The sequence below is a fragment of the Vipera ursinii genome (assembly GCF_947247035.1).
Source record: "Vipera ursinii genome assembly, chromosome: 1".
In the NCBI taxonomy this organism is placed as follows: Eukaryota; Metazoa; Chordata; class Lepidosauria; order Squamata; family Viperidae; genus Vipera; species Vipera ursinii.
This window is the reverse complement of record NC_139512.1, coordinates 298,331,040-298,347,840: the sequence shown is the minus strand read 5'-3', so window position 1 is coordinate 298,347,840 and position 16,801 is coordinate 298,331,040. Positions and strand designations below refer to the sequence as shown.

At 37.3% G+C, this 16,801-nt stretch overlaps 1 protein-coding gene across 1 annotated transcript in view; it reads left to right on the top strand.

Moving 5' to 3' along the window:
• Window positions 1–260: 260 nt before the first annotated feature.
• KIF6 (kinesin family member 6) overlaps window positions 261–16,801 on the top strand; it is a gene marked incomplete at its 5' end in the record, with an annotated part of 121,107 nt that continues 104,566 nt past the window's right edge. The window contains 3 exons of the mRNA XM_083350199.1: window positions 261–326; window positions 1,609–1,718; window positions 5,936–6,010. Coding sequence (XP_083206325.1) covers window positions 261–326; window positions 1,609–1,718; window positions 5,936–6,010 — 251 coding nt within the window. The remainder of the gene's footprint in view (window positions 327–1,608; window positions 1,719–5,935; window positions 6,011–16,801) is intronic.

The following is a 16,801-nucleotide window of genomic DNA, read 5'->3' as shown; positions in this document are numbered from 1 at the left end:
GTTTCTTTAACTAACGAAAAACACGCATGCGTCCTTTTCTCAGGCAAACGCGACTCTCTCTCTCTCTCCTACTTAGTATTCAAACCGATTAACTGAGGAAGCTCAGCTTCCCACGTGCACGGGGGGGGGGCGTTTCCCCAACCGGCCGCTGTATCGCAAGGCACGACGGGTAGCGTTCGTTGGTTACCGTTGCTAAGGCCGGCCTTGCCCCCGGCTCGCTTTTTTTACGTGACCGCTGAGAACTTTCTTGATTCACGGAGATGGTGAAGCAGACGATCCAGATTTACGCCCGGGTGAAACCTTTGGGCAAAAGGCAGACTCCCGGGGTAGGTGAAGCAGAAGAACCCATCAGGCCGGACCGGACACGGTGTTGGGGAGGGCAGTAGCTCCGAAATATTGTCCCAAAGATGCTTTTAAAAGCCACGACCGGGATGATGGAGAATCTCCGTAGGACCCTGCGAAATATTGAACCAGAGAGACTGCGTGGGGACCGGAGCAGGGATCCTTAAGCTTGGCAAGTTTAAGATGTGTGGACTTCATCTGCCAAAATTTTCCAGCCAACGTGAGGGCCCGCATGACTTAAGACGGGTAGGCAAGCTTGGCTCTTTTAGGACTCGTGGACTTCAACTCCCAGAATTCCTGAGCCAGCCATGCTGGCTCAGGAATTCTGGGAGTTGAAGTCCACGAGTCCTAAAAGAGCCAAGCTTGCCTACCCCTGACCTAAGATGAAATCTATACGTCAAAATTTCCAAGGTTGAGAAATACAGTATTTGAGTAGCGTGCACCTTGCCTGAAGGTGATGGATGACATGAGAGGGGAAGAGGGAGGGAAAGCTTTTTGTGGAGGATGGAGTGGAGAAGGTAAGCAGGACCACAAACAGGACTTTATGTAGCTCTTCCGCAAGAAGACGAGGACCTGGCTGTTTGGAAAATGCGGGGCAAGCTCAGACGCCCATGTTAATTTAATAATGTACCTGTTATTTTTTTAATTCCACTTTCTGCTCTGGTGAGCTTTCAGGGAGGCTAACAACGTGAACAATCTCTACAAATAATAACAATTTTTAAAAAACGGCTAAAACTGACAAATAGAGTTAAGTGCTACAGTCATTTTCCAAATGAAAGCACAGTGAAAGAGGTATTTCTTTAGAAATTGTCTAAATGTTGAGAGGCCAAACACGATTAACCATTTTCGTCTTGCTATTGGAAAACCCAAATCTCTTAATAGGAACAAAATAAGCTTTTACTGCTGCCTCTATCAGAAGTTGCTGCTACTTTTTAAAAAAATCAATAAAGAACTTTAATAAAGGGTTATATAAAGCATTTCATTAAGAAAGACCCTACTAAGTTAATAGAATTAAAACAAAGCATGTTTGGAGCTTTCATTACTCAGTCTTTCAAGTTCATTTGTGAAGTGACAGGAAATGACATCTCCATAATTATAATTATTCCATCTTTTCCACCTGTTTTATTATTGTTTACTATCTGAAAAGGGGAGAAATGCAGAACTAAGTGCATAACAAGTACTGAAGGTCATCAAATTAGAAATACTTTAAAGAGTATTTCATTAATTAAGAGAAATATTTTCAAAAGATGTACGTGTATTTTGTAGATATATTCAATTGATGAAATTGAGACATCAGCATTTGGTCTGGAGATTATTGTACCACGTGATTTGTCTGATGGATTTGTCAATAACAAACGAGAAAACTATAAGTTTAAGTAAGTAACTTTCATATTTTGGTTGTTTGTACATTATTATAAAAATATTTCATAATTTTATCATATACTTCCAAGTCTGTTTTATTAAATTTATTTCCTGACCATCTCATTTTGAAATGACTTACTGTTTTTATTTATGAATTTTTAAAATATTATTTTACATTTCTAAAACTTTCAGAATGTTATGTAATTTAAATTTCACTCTAAGTACAAACTGGATAAAACCATTTTACATAAAAAGTGAACAATATATGTTTATGTTGTTTATAGCAGGAAAATCAATTAAAGCACGTTTCTACTTCTGAATGAATAAAATAAAGCAAAATCAGTACAAGTAGTCCTTGAGTTATGGCTGGACTCCAAAAATGGGACTCATGATCAAGATTTGAAGTTCCAATGTCCACCCCCCACCCCACCCCCCATGGTCACATTTTCAGCGCTTGGTAATGCTTTGCATGTACAGCTTTTTGCAGCCCCCCCCCAGTCACTTGACCACAATTTACATTGTTTTTACTTATGGTTTCTGGCAAAAACCATGCTATAGCAAACAATAGGTTTGCTTAACCTGCACCATTTATTTATGTCTGTGGTGTTTGTTTAATAACCAATTGAAAAAAGGCCATAAAATTAGGCATAGTTACATACTAATGTACTTTATATAATTTACAACTGAAGTTATGGACTCTGTTTCAGTTGTAAGTCAAAGATTACCTGTAAACAAAATCTGCTCACTAATGTAGTCTACTCTACTGTCAAAAATGGATTGTTCTGTCAATTTTGATACCAATCATAGGAGCTACTTCTCCCATGATCAACTGAAAACAATTTTTCTCTTTCATCAATCTATTGTAGTCCTTCAGATATTTGTCAATGGCTAACATTCTACTATAGGGATGCAGTGGCTCAGTGGGTTAGGACGCTGAGCTTGTCGATCTGAAGGTCGGCAGTTTGGCGGGTCGAATCCCGAGTGCCACGTAACAGAGTGAGCGCCTGTTACTCGTCTCAGCTTCTGCCAACCTAGCAGTTCGAAAGCATGTAAAAATGCAAGTAGAAAAATAGGGACCACTACGGTGGGAAGGTAACAGCGTTCCGTGTGCCTTTGGCATTAGTCATGCCGGCCACATGACCACGGAGACGTCCTCAGATAAGCGCTGGCTCTTCGGCTTTGAAACGGAGATGAGCACCAGCCCCTAGAGTTGTAAACGACTAGCACGCATGTGCAGGGGAACCTTTACCTTTTTTAACATTCTACTATTTTCTTCAGATGTTCGATTCCTTCAATTTTTCTTACAGGACATGCTTCTGATTATGTTGCCATCCTATAAATATGTTCCAAATAGGGCTACATACCCAACAATAAACTTTTAACATCTTCCTTAATAGGTACCATGAAGTTCCTTCATAAGGTTTCTGTTACAGCATGTTAAAACTTTTTCTTAAAGTAGCTACAGTACATTCAGATTGTTCTTGTTTTTTCTTCCAATTTATATTATCACTTTGATATGATGATGAAATGTCATTATAATGCTTATGGCTGTGACAAAACAGAAAAGATTGTGAAAAGCTATTTTTAATGTTCAATCCAGTGTGCCTTTATAAACCTGATGGATTTGGATATGAAATGTGTTTATTTATAGCCCACTTTGTACATCTAACAGTGGTAGGGAAATTATTGTTGGAACATATTTTTTCTTTATTCTGCTGCTCTTCTTCCCAAAATTCTCTTGGAGAGGGTGTGAGGTTGTTTGCTGTCCAAGGATAGTATGGCAGCATAGCAAATCTATACAAAATATTTTATTGCAACACTCACCTTCCCCAACAATAGGCTTTTTATTCTATAGGTCAACTCCACCCTTTTAGTTTTTGCAAGGTATTGTTGCTATTAAAGTATGTCTTTAATAGGCCTTTAATACTTATTCTCTTAATATACTCATTTCAAGCTAAAGTCTCAAATTCTTTACAAAGTAATATACAGTTTTTGCTGTTTTCCAAACATTCTTGCGCTAGTTGGCATGAAGTGCTGTTTCAGTGTGGTTGTTCTTCTAGTTGCTACTGGGCTCCTAGGAAAACAAAGGCAGGAATCCCACCAGGGTATGTCTTTTTGCCTTCTTATACTAGCTGCCAATCTCTGCTTCCCAGCAGTCACCTTTCCTGCTACATGCACCGCTCTCGCACTCTGCCTTAACATTTGTTTTTGTAAGCTCAAAAGACTGGGCGGGGTGAGGCTGCCTCTGGACGTCAGTCAGTGTGTATGTGGAAATACCAGGGTGTGGCACAGTTAGCCAGGCAGCTGGAAGACCAGCTTGAATGCCTATGAGTACAGTTCTAAGGGAATGGGGAATGAATGAATGAATGCCTGAGGAGTGGGGGGAGTTTTCTGCATGGGTACAGCTACTTTTGAAAAGAGCAGACAACCCCAATTTCACTTCCTCACAGAGGAGGAGGAGATAGAAACATTCAGAAAAAAAAATGGGGATAAGGGAGGTGAGTAAAAAAAAGAGAAGAGCATGTTGCACTGAAAAAGCAGAAGTCTGTTTTGTTAATATTAAATGCTGATTTTAAAGTATTAGGCATCAATATTAGTAGCTTAAAAGTGAACTTCTAAACAGCTAGTGCAGGGGTCCCCAGTGCCGGGGACCAGTACCGGGCCGTGACATGCCAGCAACCGGGCCACATAAACAAGCAAAGCCCCATCTGTGGGATGCAGGCAGCACACAAAACCATGCACTCTCTGGTCCATGGAAAAACCTTTCTCTACGGAACTGGTCCCTGGTGCCCAAAAGGTTGGGGACCTCTGAGCTAGTGCATAACTTTTTATATGTATGTATGTATTATAGTTATTTATTTAACGTCTGTAAAAATATGGATGAACTGTAATTCCCTAATAAGTAATTGAGGTGAAAAGCAAACAGAAATACATTACTTTTTCACACACACACACACACACATACACACACACATACAAACACACACACACACGTATTATAATAATAGTAAACAGAGATCAAAAACAATCAAAATCAACTCAATATTGAATCATAACCCAGCTTTCCCGGCTCAAAAAAAAAACAATAAAAAGGTTTTCACCAGTTTTTTGAAGACTTAACAGGACCAAGAGGGCGTGAGGTTCAATTTCAGAGGAGGAGTTCCATGATTTAAAATACATAGTTGCATGGCCATGAATATGGCAGTTTCTAATTGAAGGAATATGGAGACAACCTGCACATGGGTGTTCTGCCCAACTCACGTATCTCCAGCCCACAGTGATACTCGTATATTCAGATTCCTTCCCCTTAATATCCTCTCCTTCCACTACTACTGTCAGTGGAAATTGAATTATTTTCATCTGGTTCTATGGCAGGAAAGAAGAGATATATGGCCCATTCTTTCCTCCTGGAAAAGAAAATTAATTTTGATTTTATTTTCATTTGTTTTGCATGCAGTCTGTGAACATCTTATTGGTGGCCCAAATTTTAATATAAGCATTATCATCTATTCTCTTTTCCTCTTCTCTCTCACCTTCCCAACTAAATAAAAAATTCTTTTCTCAGCACTTTTAGTGAAGTGGAGTAGTTTCTACAGGTGCCAAGTGATTAAATGAAATCAGTTAGTCTTTAATGTAGCACAGGACTCTTGTCCACTGTAATGATCAACAGAATACTTTTAAGTCATTTGCACTAGAATAAAATAGGTTCTTTTAATGGTGGGAGAACAGAGAGAGAGTTAAAACATGTATTTAGAAGAAGTGTTTACAGAGATACTAAAACATCAATCATGGAAATAAGGCACAAGACTTTTAAAGTATTTGACTTGCTGTTAAACTTTTGATAGTTGCTTTTCTCTTCCAGAGAAGAAAACTGAAAATAGTTTGCACTGTTTATATATTCTGTTTTATTTTAGTGTTTTTTAAACATGCTCATGTGTGGGCCTTTGAAATGTTGATCCCCATGACAGTAGTAAAGTACAGTTTGCTTTTTCTAAGCAGTAACATTTTATCACAATATTTTATTGTACACATTTTGTAAACAGTAGTGTTTAAAGTCCTTTGTGGATTCAGTAGCACAATAACATAGTGAGGAAAAAGCCACAGGAGAAAATTGTCCAGGATTATGTAAATCCAATGATGTAAACACTGTTTTACTTTTTAAATTTATAAAAAAGAAATGAATCAAGTATTGTTTTAAGATTTTGCATTACCAATTATTTATAATTTTCAGATTTCAGAAAGTATTTGATCAGGAATCAAAACAAGATGAAATTTTTGAAACTATTGCCAAGCCAGTTACAGAATGGTAAGTTTGATTCTTTTTAATGATCCATTCATCTTTTTAATCAATAAAACCAGTTTGTGATAATGAACATTGTTTTGTTTTGTTTTAAAAAAAATAGATGGTAGACTTTATTGAATAGTTTCGCTTGTTCCTTCTTTGATAAATATTTGATAGCAAAGGGCAGATGAGATTCAAAATAATATGCATTTTGTTAAAAATAACAATAAATAGCCTGATAGAGTCTAAATTGAATAGAGCAAGATTCACAGGTGAAACAAACTACAATATAGTGTAATAGTATGCACATGAGAGCCAGTTTGGTGTAGTAGAGTCTATGCACAAAGCTGTCTGGGAGATTTTGGGCCAGTCACTCAGTCCTAGAAAGAAGCAGTGTTAAATTTCTGCAAATATTGCTAAGAAATCTACATGTATTTGTCCAGACAGTTATCAAGAGTCAAGGCTGACTTGAAAAAAGTGTGTGTGCTTTAATCAGTTCTGTTTTATTCAAGTATGGGTTAGTGTTGTAAATTCGGTATTCAAAAAAGTTTTTGAAAATATTAGATTTATATACTGGAAATGTGAAAAAAGTTAATTCACTTTTGCAAGTCACATTTACAATTAAAGGGAAATGTGTCTTCACACAGTGTGCTATTAATGGAAAGTAAGTATATCTATCCATTTTACTTACTTCTCATTTTCAGACAATATTCCAGGGGTGTCAAACTCAATTTCATTGAGGGCCGCATCAGCATTGCAGTTGCCCTCGGGGCCAGGTGGGTATGGCCAGGGTGGGCGTGGCCTACTGGGTGGGCGTGGCTAGAGTGCGTATGGCCTACTGGGTGGGCATGGCCAGCTCTACATCATTCGCATCAAGGGTGCCTATGGGGGCCTGGGCAGGAGTGGGACAGATCTGAGGGTCTCTGGCAGAAGGAAGGTCTCTGGGCCAGGGCCAAGGCAGTGGGGGCCATTCCCTCACTGTTTCCAGGATGGCTTCACGGGCCGCATGAAACCACTTCACGGGCCGGATCCGGCCCCCAGGCCTTGTGTTTGACATGTCTGCAATATTCCCTTGAGTGCAGATTTTGAGATCAAAATGAAAGATACATTTAACTTATAGAGTTCGTAGCTAGTTATTATCAGATATAAGACTATGTACAAGATGGACTTTGGTCTGATGATATAAGTAATTTCTTATATTTTATAATGTCTTCTTTTTTTGTACTTTGATAAGCCTTTATAGGTTTATACCACATGCCCTGGACATTGATCCAGGATGGAATAACTGGCACATCTTACAGACCTTAGAACTTTTCTGTAAGGTCTTGATCTTTTTTCCCCCCACTTTTCCTACAGCATATTTTCTCAAATTTTTAGTCTTTAGATTTGTAGTTTTGATTACAGCTGTCATGTCTTTCCATCTTGCTATTTGTATAGTATGTACAGGTAGACCTCAACTTACAACAGTTCATTTAGTGACTGTTCAAAGTTACAGCGGCACTAAAAAATAATCAGGTGTTCTAGTACATTCATTAGCTTTAATATGTTCTTCTTCTGGCACAATCTAACTGCATATAGCAGGATATAGCTAGGACTTGTTACGGTCAATGAAAGATTAAACTTCTTATACTCTTGTTTCCTCCATTATCCATCTTATAAGGACAACAGCTTAAGGTTAAGGTTCACCATATTTTTATTTTTCTGTGCGCCTAACTAGATGTCTCTATGTTGCTTATGGGCAGGAGATAGAGACATACTTCTCTCCTGCCATTGTTCACCTACAACTCATTTGGAGGCATGTTCTCAAATCTGTAGAAATACTGAGTCTTCAAACCTGTTAATCTAACATTTAAACTGATTACATTAGTTTATGGCTTGCTACCTGGTAGTTGCTCTTGAGAGCATCTTGAGGAAACCTAAAAAGGCAGTATAAAGAGGCACATTAATTATAAGCTTTTTTTTAATGCTGTAAGGATTGTCTATATATGCTCATTCACTTCTTTGCTTACTCAAATATCTGAGGTAATTTTATCGTACAAAGATAGAGCCTTTTTGGTTCAGGACATCCTTGTTTGATTTGGGTACGCTGCAGATGTGTGGACTTCAAGACTCAATGCTCAGCAATGGTGATTTTGCTACAGAATTCTGAGAATTTAAATTCATAAAACCAGAATATGCCCAGATTAGGGAAAGCAATCTAAACACATTTTTCCTCTTAGTCTAGGAAGTAAAAAATTGACAGTATGAATAAACTGAATACAAGTTTGTATGTAATTCAAAAACTATTCTGATGAATTTATATTTAGTATAATTTTAACTATACAAATTGCATTTCAGATAACACTAATCCCATTAGGATAGAACTAAAATGAATTTTATTATCTTTGCTAACATTTCAAAGACCATGGCCTTCTCTGAAGAGCTCTGAATGCCTAGAGACAGAAATCCCATTTCATTCTGTGACATTTGGATACTTTCTGTTCTTATGACATATATTTTGTCAAATGAAGCAGATAGAAATCACTGGACTATGCTTCTGATAGTGTTTTTTACAGCACAATCACTTTGCAAGTGTACTTTGATAAACATTTCTGCCCAATCTTTTTATCCTGTGCAAGTTACATGTTTCTTGAAGCATAAGCAATTTATATTGTAGTAAGAAATCAGGCTAGTTGTGGATATGGAGAGCACTTTCTTTTGTTTTCCTATGGATTGAGTAAAGTATATTCAGAACAAAGTTGTTTTGAGCTCAGTAAGAATCATATAAATGGATAGCTCAAATATCATTTGAAACCATTTTAATTTTGCAGTGAAATTCTTTATTTTGTATGGTATTCATATTGAGGTGTCCATGGTGTTCTCTGAGCTTGGTTGTTTCCTTGCAAACATTCCATTACCCAAGCTAGGTCTAGCACTGATGATGTTACCTAGTTTGTATAATGAAATGTCTGCAAGAAAACATCTAAGCTCAGAGAGCACCAAGGACCCCTTATATCAACCCTGAGCTGCAAATATTTTCCCTTATTAGTGTTCATATTTGAGAACGTAAGGATCCTCTTTTATCTGATTCTTTCAAATATGACTTTTCACTCTCTTTGGAGATGCAATAAACATGAGCTTGATAGTTCAGAAAGAACACATACTTTGTAAGAACAATGTTGTAACAGTTAGTCCATACTTTTGAAGTTACATTACTTCTTTCCAAACTTATGTTCTGTTTTTATTTATAAAATTGCAGGATGTGTTCTCTTGTTAGTAATTTCAGTTTTATTGCAACATATCTTGTTATCTCAATAATGCTTTGTAAGTGCTATTTCAAAATAACATTGCGTATAAATGTAATTTCAAAATATGTTATTTACAGTGCCTTCATATTGTAGTAGTATTTGCTGATAATACATTTTGGCTGTTTTTATATTCAAATATGCCAAAATTCCTTGTTAAAATTAATTGTTGCTATTTTGGTATTGTGTAGTTCCTCATGAGGATTTTTAAGATTACAAAAACAAATTCATTATTAATTTGGCAGCTCATCAACTGAGCAAACATATTCCTGAAAAGAAAAACGTATCAATAAATTTTCTGATCTATTTCTTTTTTCTATTTTCTATTTTTCTATTTCTATTTCCAGGAAAATGACAAAGCAGAAATGTCAGCGAAGTTTCTCAGTAGCATTCCAAAGTTATTTGTTGTATGATCACATGGAAAGTAAATTACAACAAAATAAATCCAGAGCAATAGCAGAACAATAAAAGAAGGAACATATATGACATTAATTATAGATTTACAATGCTGGCATAATGTGTTCATTTTTTCCCCTTTTTGTATTTCTTTGAACTTTTTTCTCTGTTGTAATATGTAGTTTGTTTTAGTGTTTAAAGCTGCAATCTTACTCTAGTTGGGAGATAAATCCCACTGAACTTATTGTTTCTGTTTAGAATGTCTGAGTTAGTAATTTCTCACTAGTATTGGGCTTTTAATTTACTGCCTATTTTAGTCCACTTAAATTTTATTAGCCACGCTTAAAAGCGTTCACTAGGTATCAAAAGTAGCAATAGCAATAACACTTAGACTTGTATACCACTTCACAGTGTTTTACAGCCCTCTCTCAGCAGTCTATAGAGTCAGCATATTGCCCCTAACAATCTGGGTCCTCATTTTACCGACATCAGAAGGATGGAAGGCTGAGTCAACCTTAAGCCAGTGAGAATCGAACTGCTGGCAGCCGGCAGTCAGCAGAAGTAGCCTGCAGTACTGCATTCTAACCACTGCTCCACTATTACTCTATTCTTTCTCCTGAGACATTATAGGCTTTGTCCAGTGTTACAGTTCTATGTTGTTTTTCAATGTGTTTTTGAAAGAATGGATCACCAGTTTCTATTTTAGTATTAGCAAATTATTAGTAAATTAGTAAATTGTTACATTCTCCAAACTCAGATCCAAGGATCAGAAGTCGGTTTTGTCACATGAACTTGAGTAATCACAACTCACTGAGATGTCAAATACATATTTTTATAACTTTGAAACAGATTTTAAACATTTTGTTCAGTGAGGAAAATGTAGTTGCATGTGATTTTTTCCACTGTTGTAGTGTTATTTAATTGTGGAATCAAGTTATATGTATTGTTGGCACTCACTGGAATTACCCAATAACCAATATTAAAATCAAAATTTGTATAAAAGTATGATTTTATATTTTGATGTATAAACGGTGCAGCAAATTATGAATGGCAAATGCATAATCCCACTGTATTCATATTTCTGGGGGTATTACTAATTTAATTGCTGTTTAGAGAACTAATATTGCTATTTCTTTGAAAGTCCTAAGAATATTTTTCTTAAAATGGACACAAGTTAAGCCATCTGTAAATCTATCAAAATAGAACTGAAACAGAGCATGATGTGTCAGTTTTTTGCCAATCCAATGATTTATTTATTGCAGATACTGTAGTACATTAAAAGAAGCCAGACAATATCTATGTACCTGGATATTACCAGATGGAGTACATAGAAATCAAATTGAATATAGTGTTGGTACAAGGAAGTAGAATAGCTCAGTTGTAATAGCAAGGGGTTGTCTGTGGGACAGCTTACAAAAAGCTTACAAAATCCTTATGTTCACATTCCAAGTCAAGATTGTCAAAGTGAGACTCAAAGTGGGAGAACAGAAGTAACCAGAGTCCATGATATGATTTTGAACATATAACCACATTTTTCAAAGAGAACATTGGGAATTGTTTTGAAGTTCTGAGCTTTGTCAAATAGAGACACAGTTCCATGGGAACTGTGGAATGAAATTTTTAAAATTATTAAGGAACAATATGGAAAAAGATTGCCAAAGAACAAAAAACAGAAAAAAGTAGATATCAAAGCAAGTGATGAAAGTTGCCTAGAAGAGATATCAGAAAGACTTTGAGAGTTGTTAGAAAAAAACAAGAAGCAGTATCTTCATGACATCTGTAAAAACATTGAAAATGGAAATAGAAAATCTTCCAAAAGATCTCCAAACCCAGGAAGTTCCAACGTTGAATTGGTATGCTAAAGGATGGTAATAAACAGATAATAATAGATTCACAATAGGTCAAACAAAGATGAAATGAGTATTGTGTAATTTTCTACAGTATAGAACATGGGTGTCAAACTCACTGAGTCATGTGGCATGTTGCGACATATCACAATTTTTTTGCATTGCCAGAGCTGGTGTGGGTGCGGCCTCTGCATGATGCAACCGGCCTGCAGGCTGGCAGTTTGACAGCCCTGATATAGAATGTTAACATCCATGTTACCTTAGAAGATAGAATAGAATAGAACAGAACAGAATAGAGCTGGAAGGGACCTTGGAGGCCTTCTAGTCCAGCCCCCTGCTCAAGCAAGAGAACCTATACCATCTCAAACAAGTGACTTTCTAGCCTCTTTTTAAAAATCTCCAGATGATGGAGCACCCACGATTTCTGTGGGCAAGCTATTCCACTGGTTAATTGTCCTCACTGTCAGGAAGTTTCTCCTTAATTCCAGGTTGCTTCTCTCTTTGATCAGTTTCCAGCCATTATTTCTTGTCCTGCCCTCTGGTGCTTTGATGACTAATGTGACCCCCTCTTCTTTGTGGCAGCCCCTCAAATACTGGAATACTGCTATCATGTCTCCCCTATTTCTTCTTTTCTTAGACTAGCCAAACCCAAGTCCTGTAGTTTGGCGGGTCGAATCCCGAGTGCCATGTAGCAAAGTGAGCGCCTGTTACTCGTCCCAGCTTCTGCCAACCTAGCAGTTCGAAAGCACATAAAAATGCAAGAAGAAAAATAGGGACCACTACGGTGGGAAGGTAACAGCATTCTGTGCACCTTTGGCGTCTACTCATGCCGGCCACATGACCACGGAGACGTCTTCGGACAAATGCTGGCTCTTCGGCTTTGAAACAGAGATGAGACCGGCCCCTAGAGTTGGAAATGACTAGCACGCATGTGTGGGGGAACCTTTACCTTTACCTTTACTAATACATTGTGTGGTCTTGATTCTATGCCTCTATTGTATTAGCTTTTTTGACTGCTGCTGCACACTGCTGGCTCATGGCTAAGCGATCCTCCAAGGTTCTTCTCACAGTTACTGTTTTTAAGCTAGGTCTCGCTCAATCTGTACTTGTACCTTTGATTTTTCCTGCCTAAATGTAAAATTTTGCTTTTTTCCACATTGAAACTCATTTTGTTGGATAGGGCCATTGTTCAAGTTTGTCAAGATCTTTTTGGATCCTTAGTCTTCTGGGATGTTGGCTATGCCTGCCAGTTTGGTGTCATCTGCAAATTTGATGAGTTCCCCTTCAATTCCCTCATCTAAGTCATTGATGAAGATCTTGAAGAGTACTGGGCCTAAGACGGAACCTTGTGGTACCCCACTGCTTACTTCTTTCCATGTGGATGTAGTGCCGTTGAGGACTACATTGAGTACGGTTTGCCAGCCAGCTACAGATCCATCTGGTGGTGATGTTGTCTATTCCACCTTTTTCTAGCTTACCAACGAGTAGGTTGTGGTCTGCTTTATCAAATGCCTTACTGAAGTCTTAAGTATACTACGTCCACACGATTTCGCTGTCTACTAGTTTAGTCACTTTGTCAAAGAATGAAATAAGATTGGTTTGGCATGATCTGTTTTTAACAAACCCATGCTGGCTACTGGTTATAACTTTGTTTGCTTCTAGTTGTTCGCAGATCTATTTTTTTATTATCCTTTCTAAGATTTTCCCAGGTATTGATGTTAAACTGATTGGTCTGTAGTTTCCTGGGTCTGTTTTTTTTCCCCATTTCTTAAAGATGGGAACCACATAATCCCTTTTCTAATCCTCAGGTACTTCTCCGGTGCTGCAGGATTTTTGAAAGATGTGGTGCAATGGTTCTAAGATAACATCTGCCAGCTTCTTCAGAGCAATGGGGTATAGTCTGTTGGGTCCTGGTGATTTATATTCGTCAAAGTTGGATAGGTGTTCTCTTACCATTTTCTTGCTTATTTTAATTTTTTGTTTCTAATTTGTCTTTTGCAGTGGTCCCCCCCCCCGGTATGTTGGGCTATAGTTTCTTTTTGTGTGAAGACTAATGGAAAGTATGAGTTAAGCAGCTCTGCTTTCTCCCTGTTGCCTGTTATTTCCTTGCCATCTTCTCTCTTTAGTGGACCTGCAGTTTCTTTTGACTTTTTTCTTGTTGTTAATATGTTGGAAGAAACTTTTTTTATTATGCATGATTTCTGTTGCAAGTCTTTGTTGTTCTGAGTCTTTGCTTTCCTGACTTCATCCTTGCATGTTCTGGCTGTCTGCTGAACATCAGCCTTAGTTATGTGCCCCTCTTTCCATTTTTTGTATTTGTCTTTTTTGTCTTTCAGTTTGTCAGAGAGATCATTATGTAGCCATGCTGGTTTCTTCTTGAATTTCTTGTTTTTCTTTTTCAGTGATGTTGTGCTGGTCTGGTCTTTTATGATCACATTTTTCAGAGTTTCCCACACTTTGTTTTGCCCTTTAAGATTTTCATCCATGGGATCTTTCCTAGGTTCTCTCTGAGTTTGTTAAAGTCAGCTCTTTTGAAGTTCAAGACACTGGTTTGATTGTTTTCTGTTGTTAGTGTCTGCGTTATATTAAATTCCAGTATGACATGGTCACTTTCACCCAAGGTTCTGGCAATTTCAACTCCCTCTATCACTTCTTCTCTATTAGTTACTATTAGTACCTATTTACAAAAATTGGAAAGAAACTGGAAGTACCTTTTCAAATTAATGCATATTATTTGTTGTTATACTTCTGATTTTTGACTAGAATTCCTATTCATAAAAATTTCTAGTACTAAAAGATTAAGTTATATTAGCCCTCTGGTCATTATATGGCAAGCAATGGACTCATAATCGGTAATTATTATAATCTAACTATGTCAACAAAACTGGAGGCTGTGGAAACTATTGTACAATATCCAAAATCTCATATACTAGCAAAACAATGCTTAGGATCATTCTACACAAATTAAGATCCTATATGGAAAGAAAGATGCTAGAAGTTCAAGCTCACTTTAGAAAAGGCCAAGGAATATGAGCCATTATTGTTGGTACATACTGGCCAATTGAAAAGGCCAAAGAACGCAAACAATAAATCCATATGTACTTCATTGATTATAGAATGACCTTAAATTGTGTTGATCATATCAAACTAGAATAGAGGACTGTGTTTATGAAAATGGGAATCTTAGAACATCGCATTGTCCTCGTGAAAAATCTGTACACAGAATAGGAAACCACAATCTGTAGTAAACATGCTGAAACAGACTGGTTCCAGAGTGGGAAAGGAGTAAAACAAAGATGTGTGCCCTCTTGTTTATTTAATGTACATGCTGAATATATATTAAGGGAGCTGTATTAAGGAGAAGAAGAACATGGTTTTAAGATTGAAGAAAGTAACATTGTTAGCCTGTGCTATGCTGGTGATGCTATTTTAATAGCTGAAAATGCAAAGGATTTGGAAGGTCTGGAAATGAAATTCAAGGAACACAATGAAAGAAGTGGGACTGAGATTAAATATAAAGAAGATCAAACTAATAACAACAGGTAAAGCAACCAGAACTGACAATAAAGATATTGAAGTGGTAGAGAGCCTGTGCCGTTTAGGATTAATTGTCAACAGTAAAGAAAATAGCAATCAAGAAAAATATCGAAGTGTGGGTAGAGCCTCTGTGAAGTCCTTAAAACCCAGTTGAGTCACAAATGTCCAGGCTCAAATTATCCTATTTCAGACACATCATGTGAAGACTTCAGAGGGATAGAATCAAAATCACGTGAAATGTTAATACCACTTTACAATGCCTTGCTAAGGGCCACAGTTGGAATACTGCATCCAGTTTTGGTCACCACAATGTAAAAAAGATGTTGAGATTCTGGAAAGAGTACAGAGAAGAGCAACAAAGATGATTAGGGGACTGGAGGCTAAAATGTATAAGGAATGGTTGCTGGAATTGGGTATGTCTAGTTTAATGACATGAGGGTGACATGATAGTAGTATTCCAATATCTCAGGAGCTGCCCTAAAGAAGAGGGAGTCAAGCTATTCTTCAAAGCACCTGAACGCAGGACAAGAAACAATGGATGGAAACTGACCAAAGAGAGAAGCAACCTAGAACTAAGGAGAAATTTTCTGATAGTTAGAACAATTAACCAGTGGAACAACCTGCCTCCAGAAGTGGTGAATGCTCCAACACAGGAAGTTTTTAAGAAAAGACTGGACAGCCATTTGTCTGAAATGGTATAGGGTTTCCTGCCTGAGCAGGGGGTTGGACTAGATGACTAGGTCCCTTCCAACTTCTTCTTCTTCTTCTTCTTCTTCTTCTTCTTCTTCTTCTTCTTCTTCTTCTTCTTCTTCTTCTTCTTCTTCTTCTTCTTCTTCTTCTTCTTCTTCTTCTTCAGAATTCTATAAAGGTAGGAAAGGAGGAATAGAAGAAAACCAGCTGCAAGGTACATGGACTTGATTATAGTGTCAGTGGATATATCTTTGGGAGCCCTGAAAAGGCAAGTTGGGTACAGACCATTCTGGAGAAGATGTTTAGATGTGGTCACTAAGAGTTCACACTGACTTATGGCACATTGTCAAACATATCTATTGAGTGTCAGCAGGTGGCAGCACTTGGCTGACCTAGGCTTGAAAATTACAATGGTTCTCTTAGGATTTAAATGTGTGGTACACTACACTGTAGGCAAAACTGGAAATAAAGAAAAAGAAAAATCACAGAATAAAGGCAATAGCAAACCACTTATGAATGTCAAGCAAACTATATGAAGATTCAAAGATTTAATATCTGTTGGAGCATGTATTTGGATATTCAGATAATGCATGAACTTTTTGCTTTTATTATGCATGCTTGTGTAGGAGAAAATGTGTCATTCTTTGTTGCCTTCTCCCACAAAGAACAGTTATTTCCCATTATTCTTTGTTCATTGTCCCAGCCATTCAGCTGTGGTGAAGCATATCACATTTTCCATCCTCTTGAGCTTGTTTTGTGGCTCGATTAAGTGCAGCTGTAGCATGTTGATTCTGGATACATAGGTGCTTTTTGCTAATGTAATAGGTTGCTGGGTGATTTAACTGGCAGACAAAGAGGTTTCCAACACTGGCTGTCTGAAAAAAAGGTTCTTGATATATATATATATGCTACCTGAATAGTGAAAAATGGTAACAAACGTCACATTTCCAATTTTAGATCTCTTAATGCTTCTGTTGTTTTCCACTGCAATTTTTTCTGAAATGAGACATAATTTCAGGTTATGTTTACGAGAATATAAAACAGTACATTTGTAAACTGAC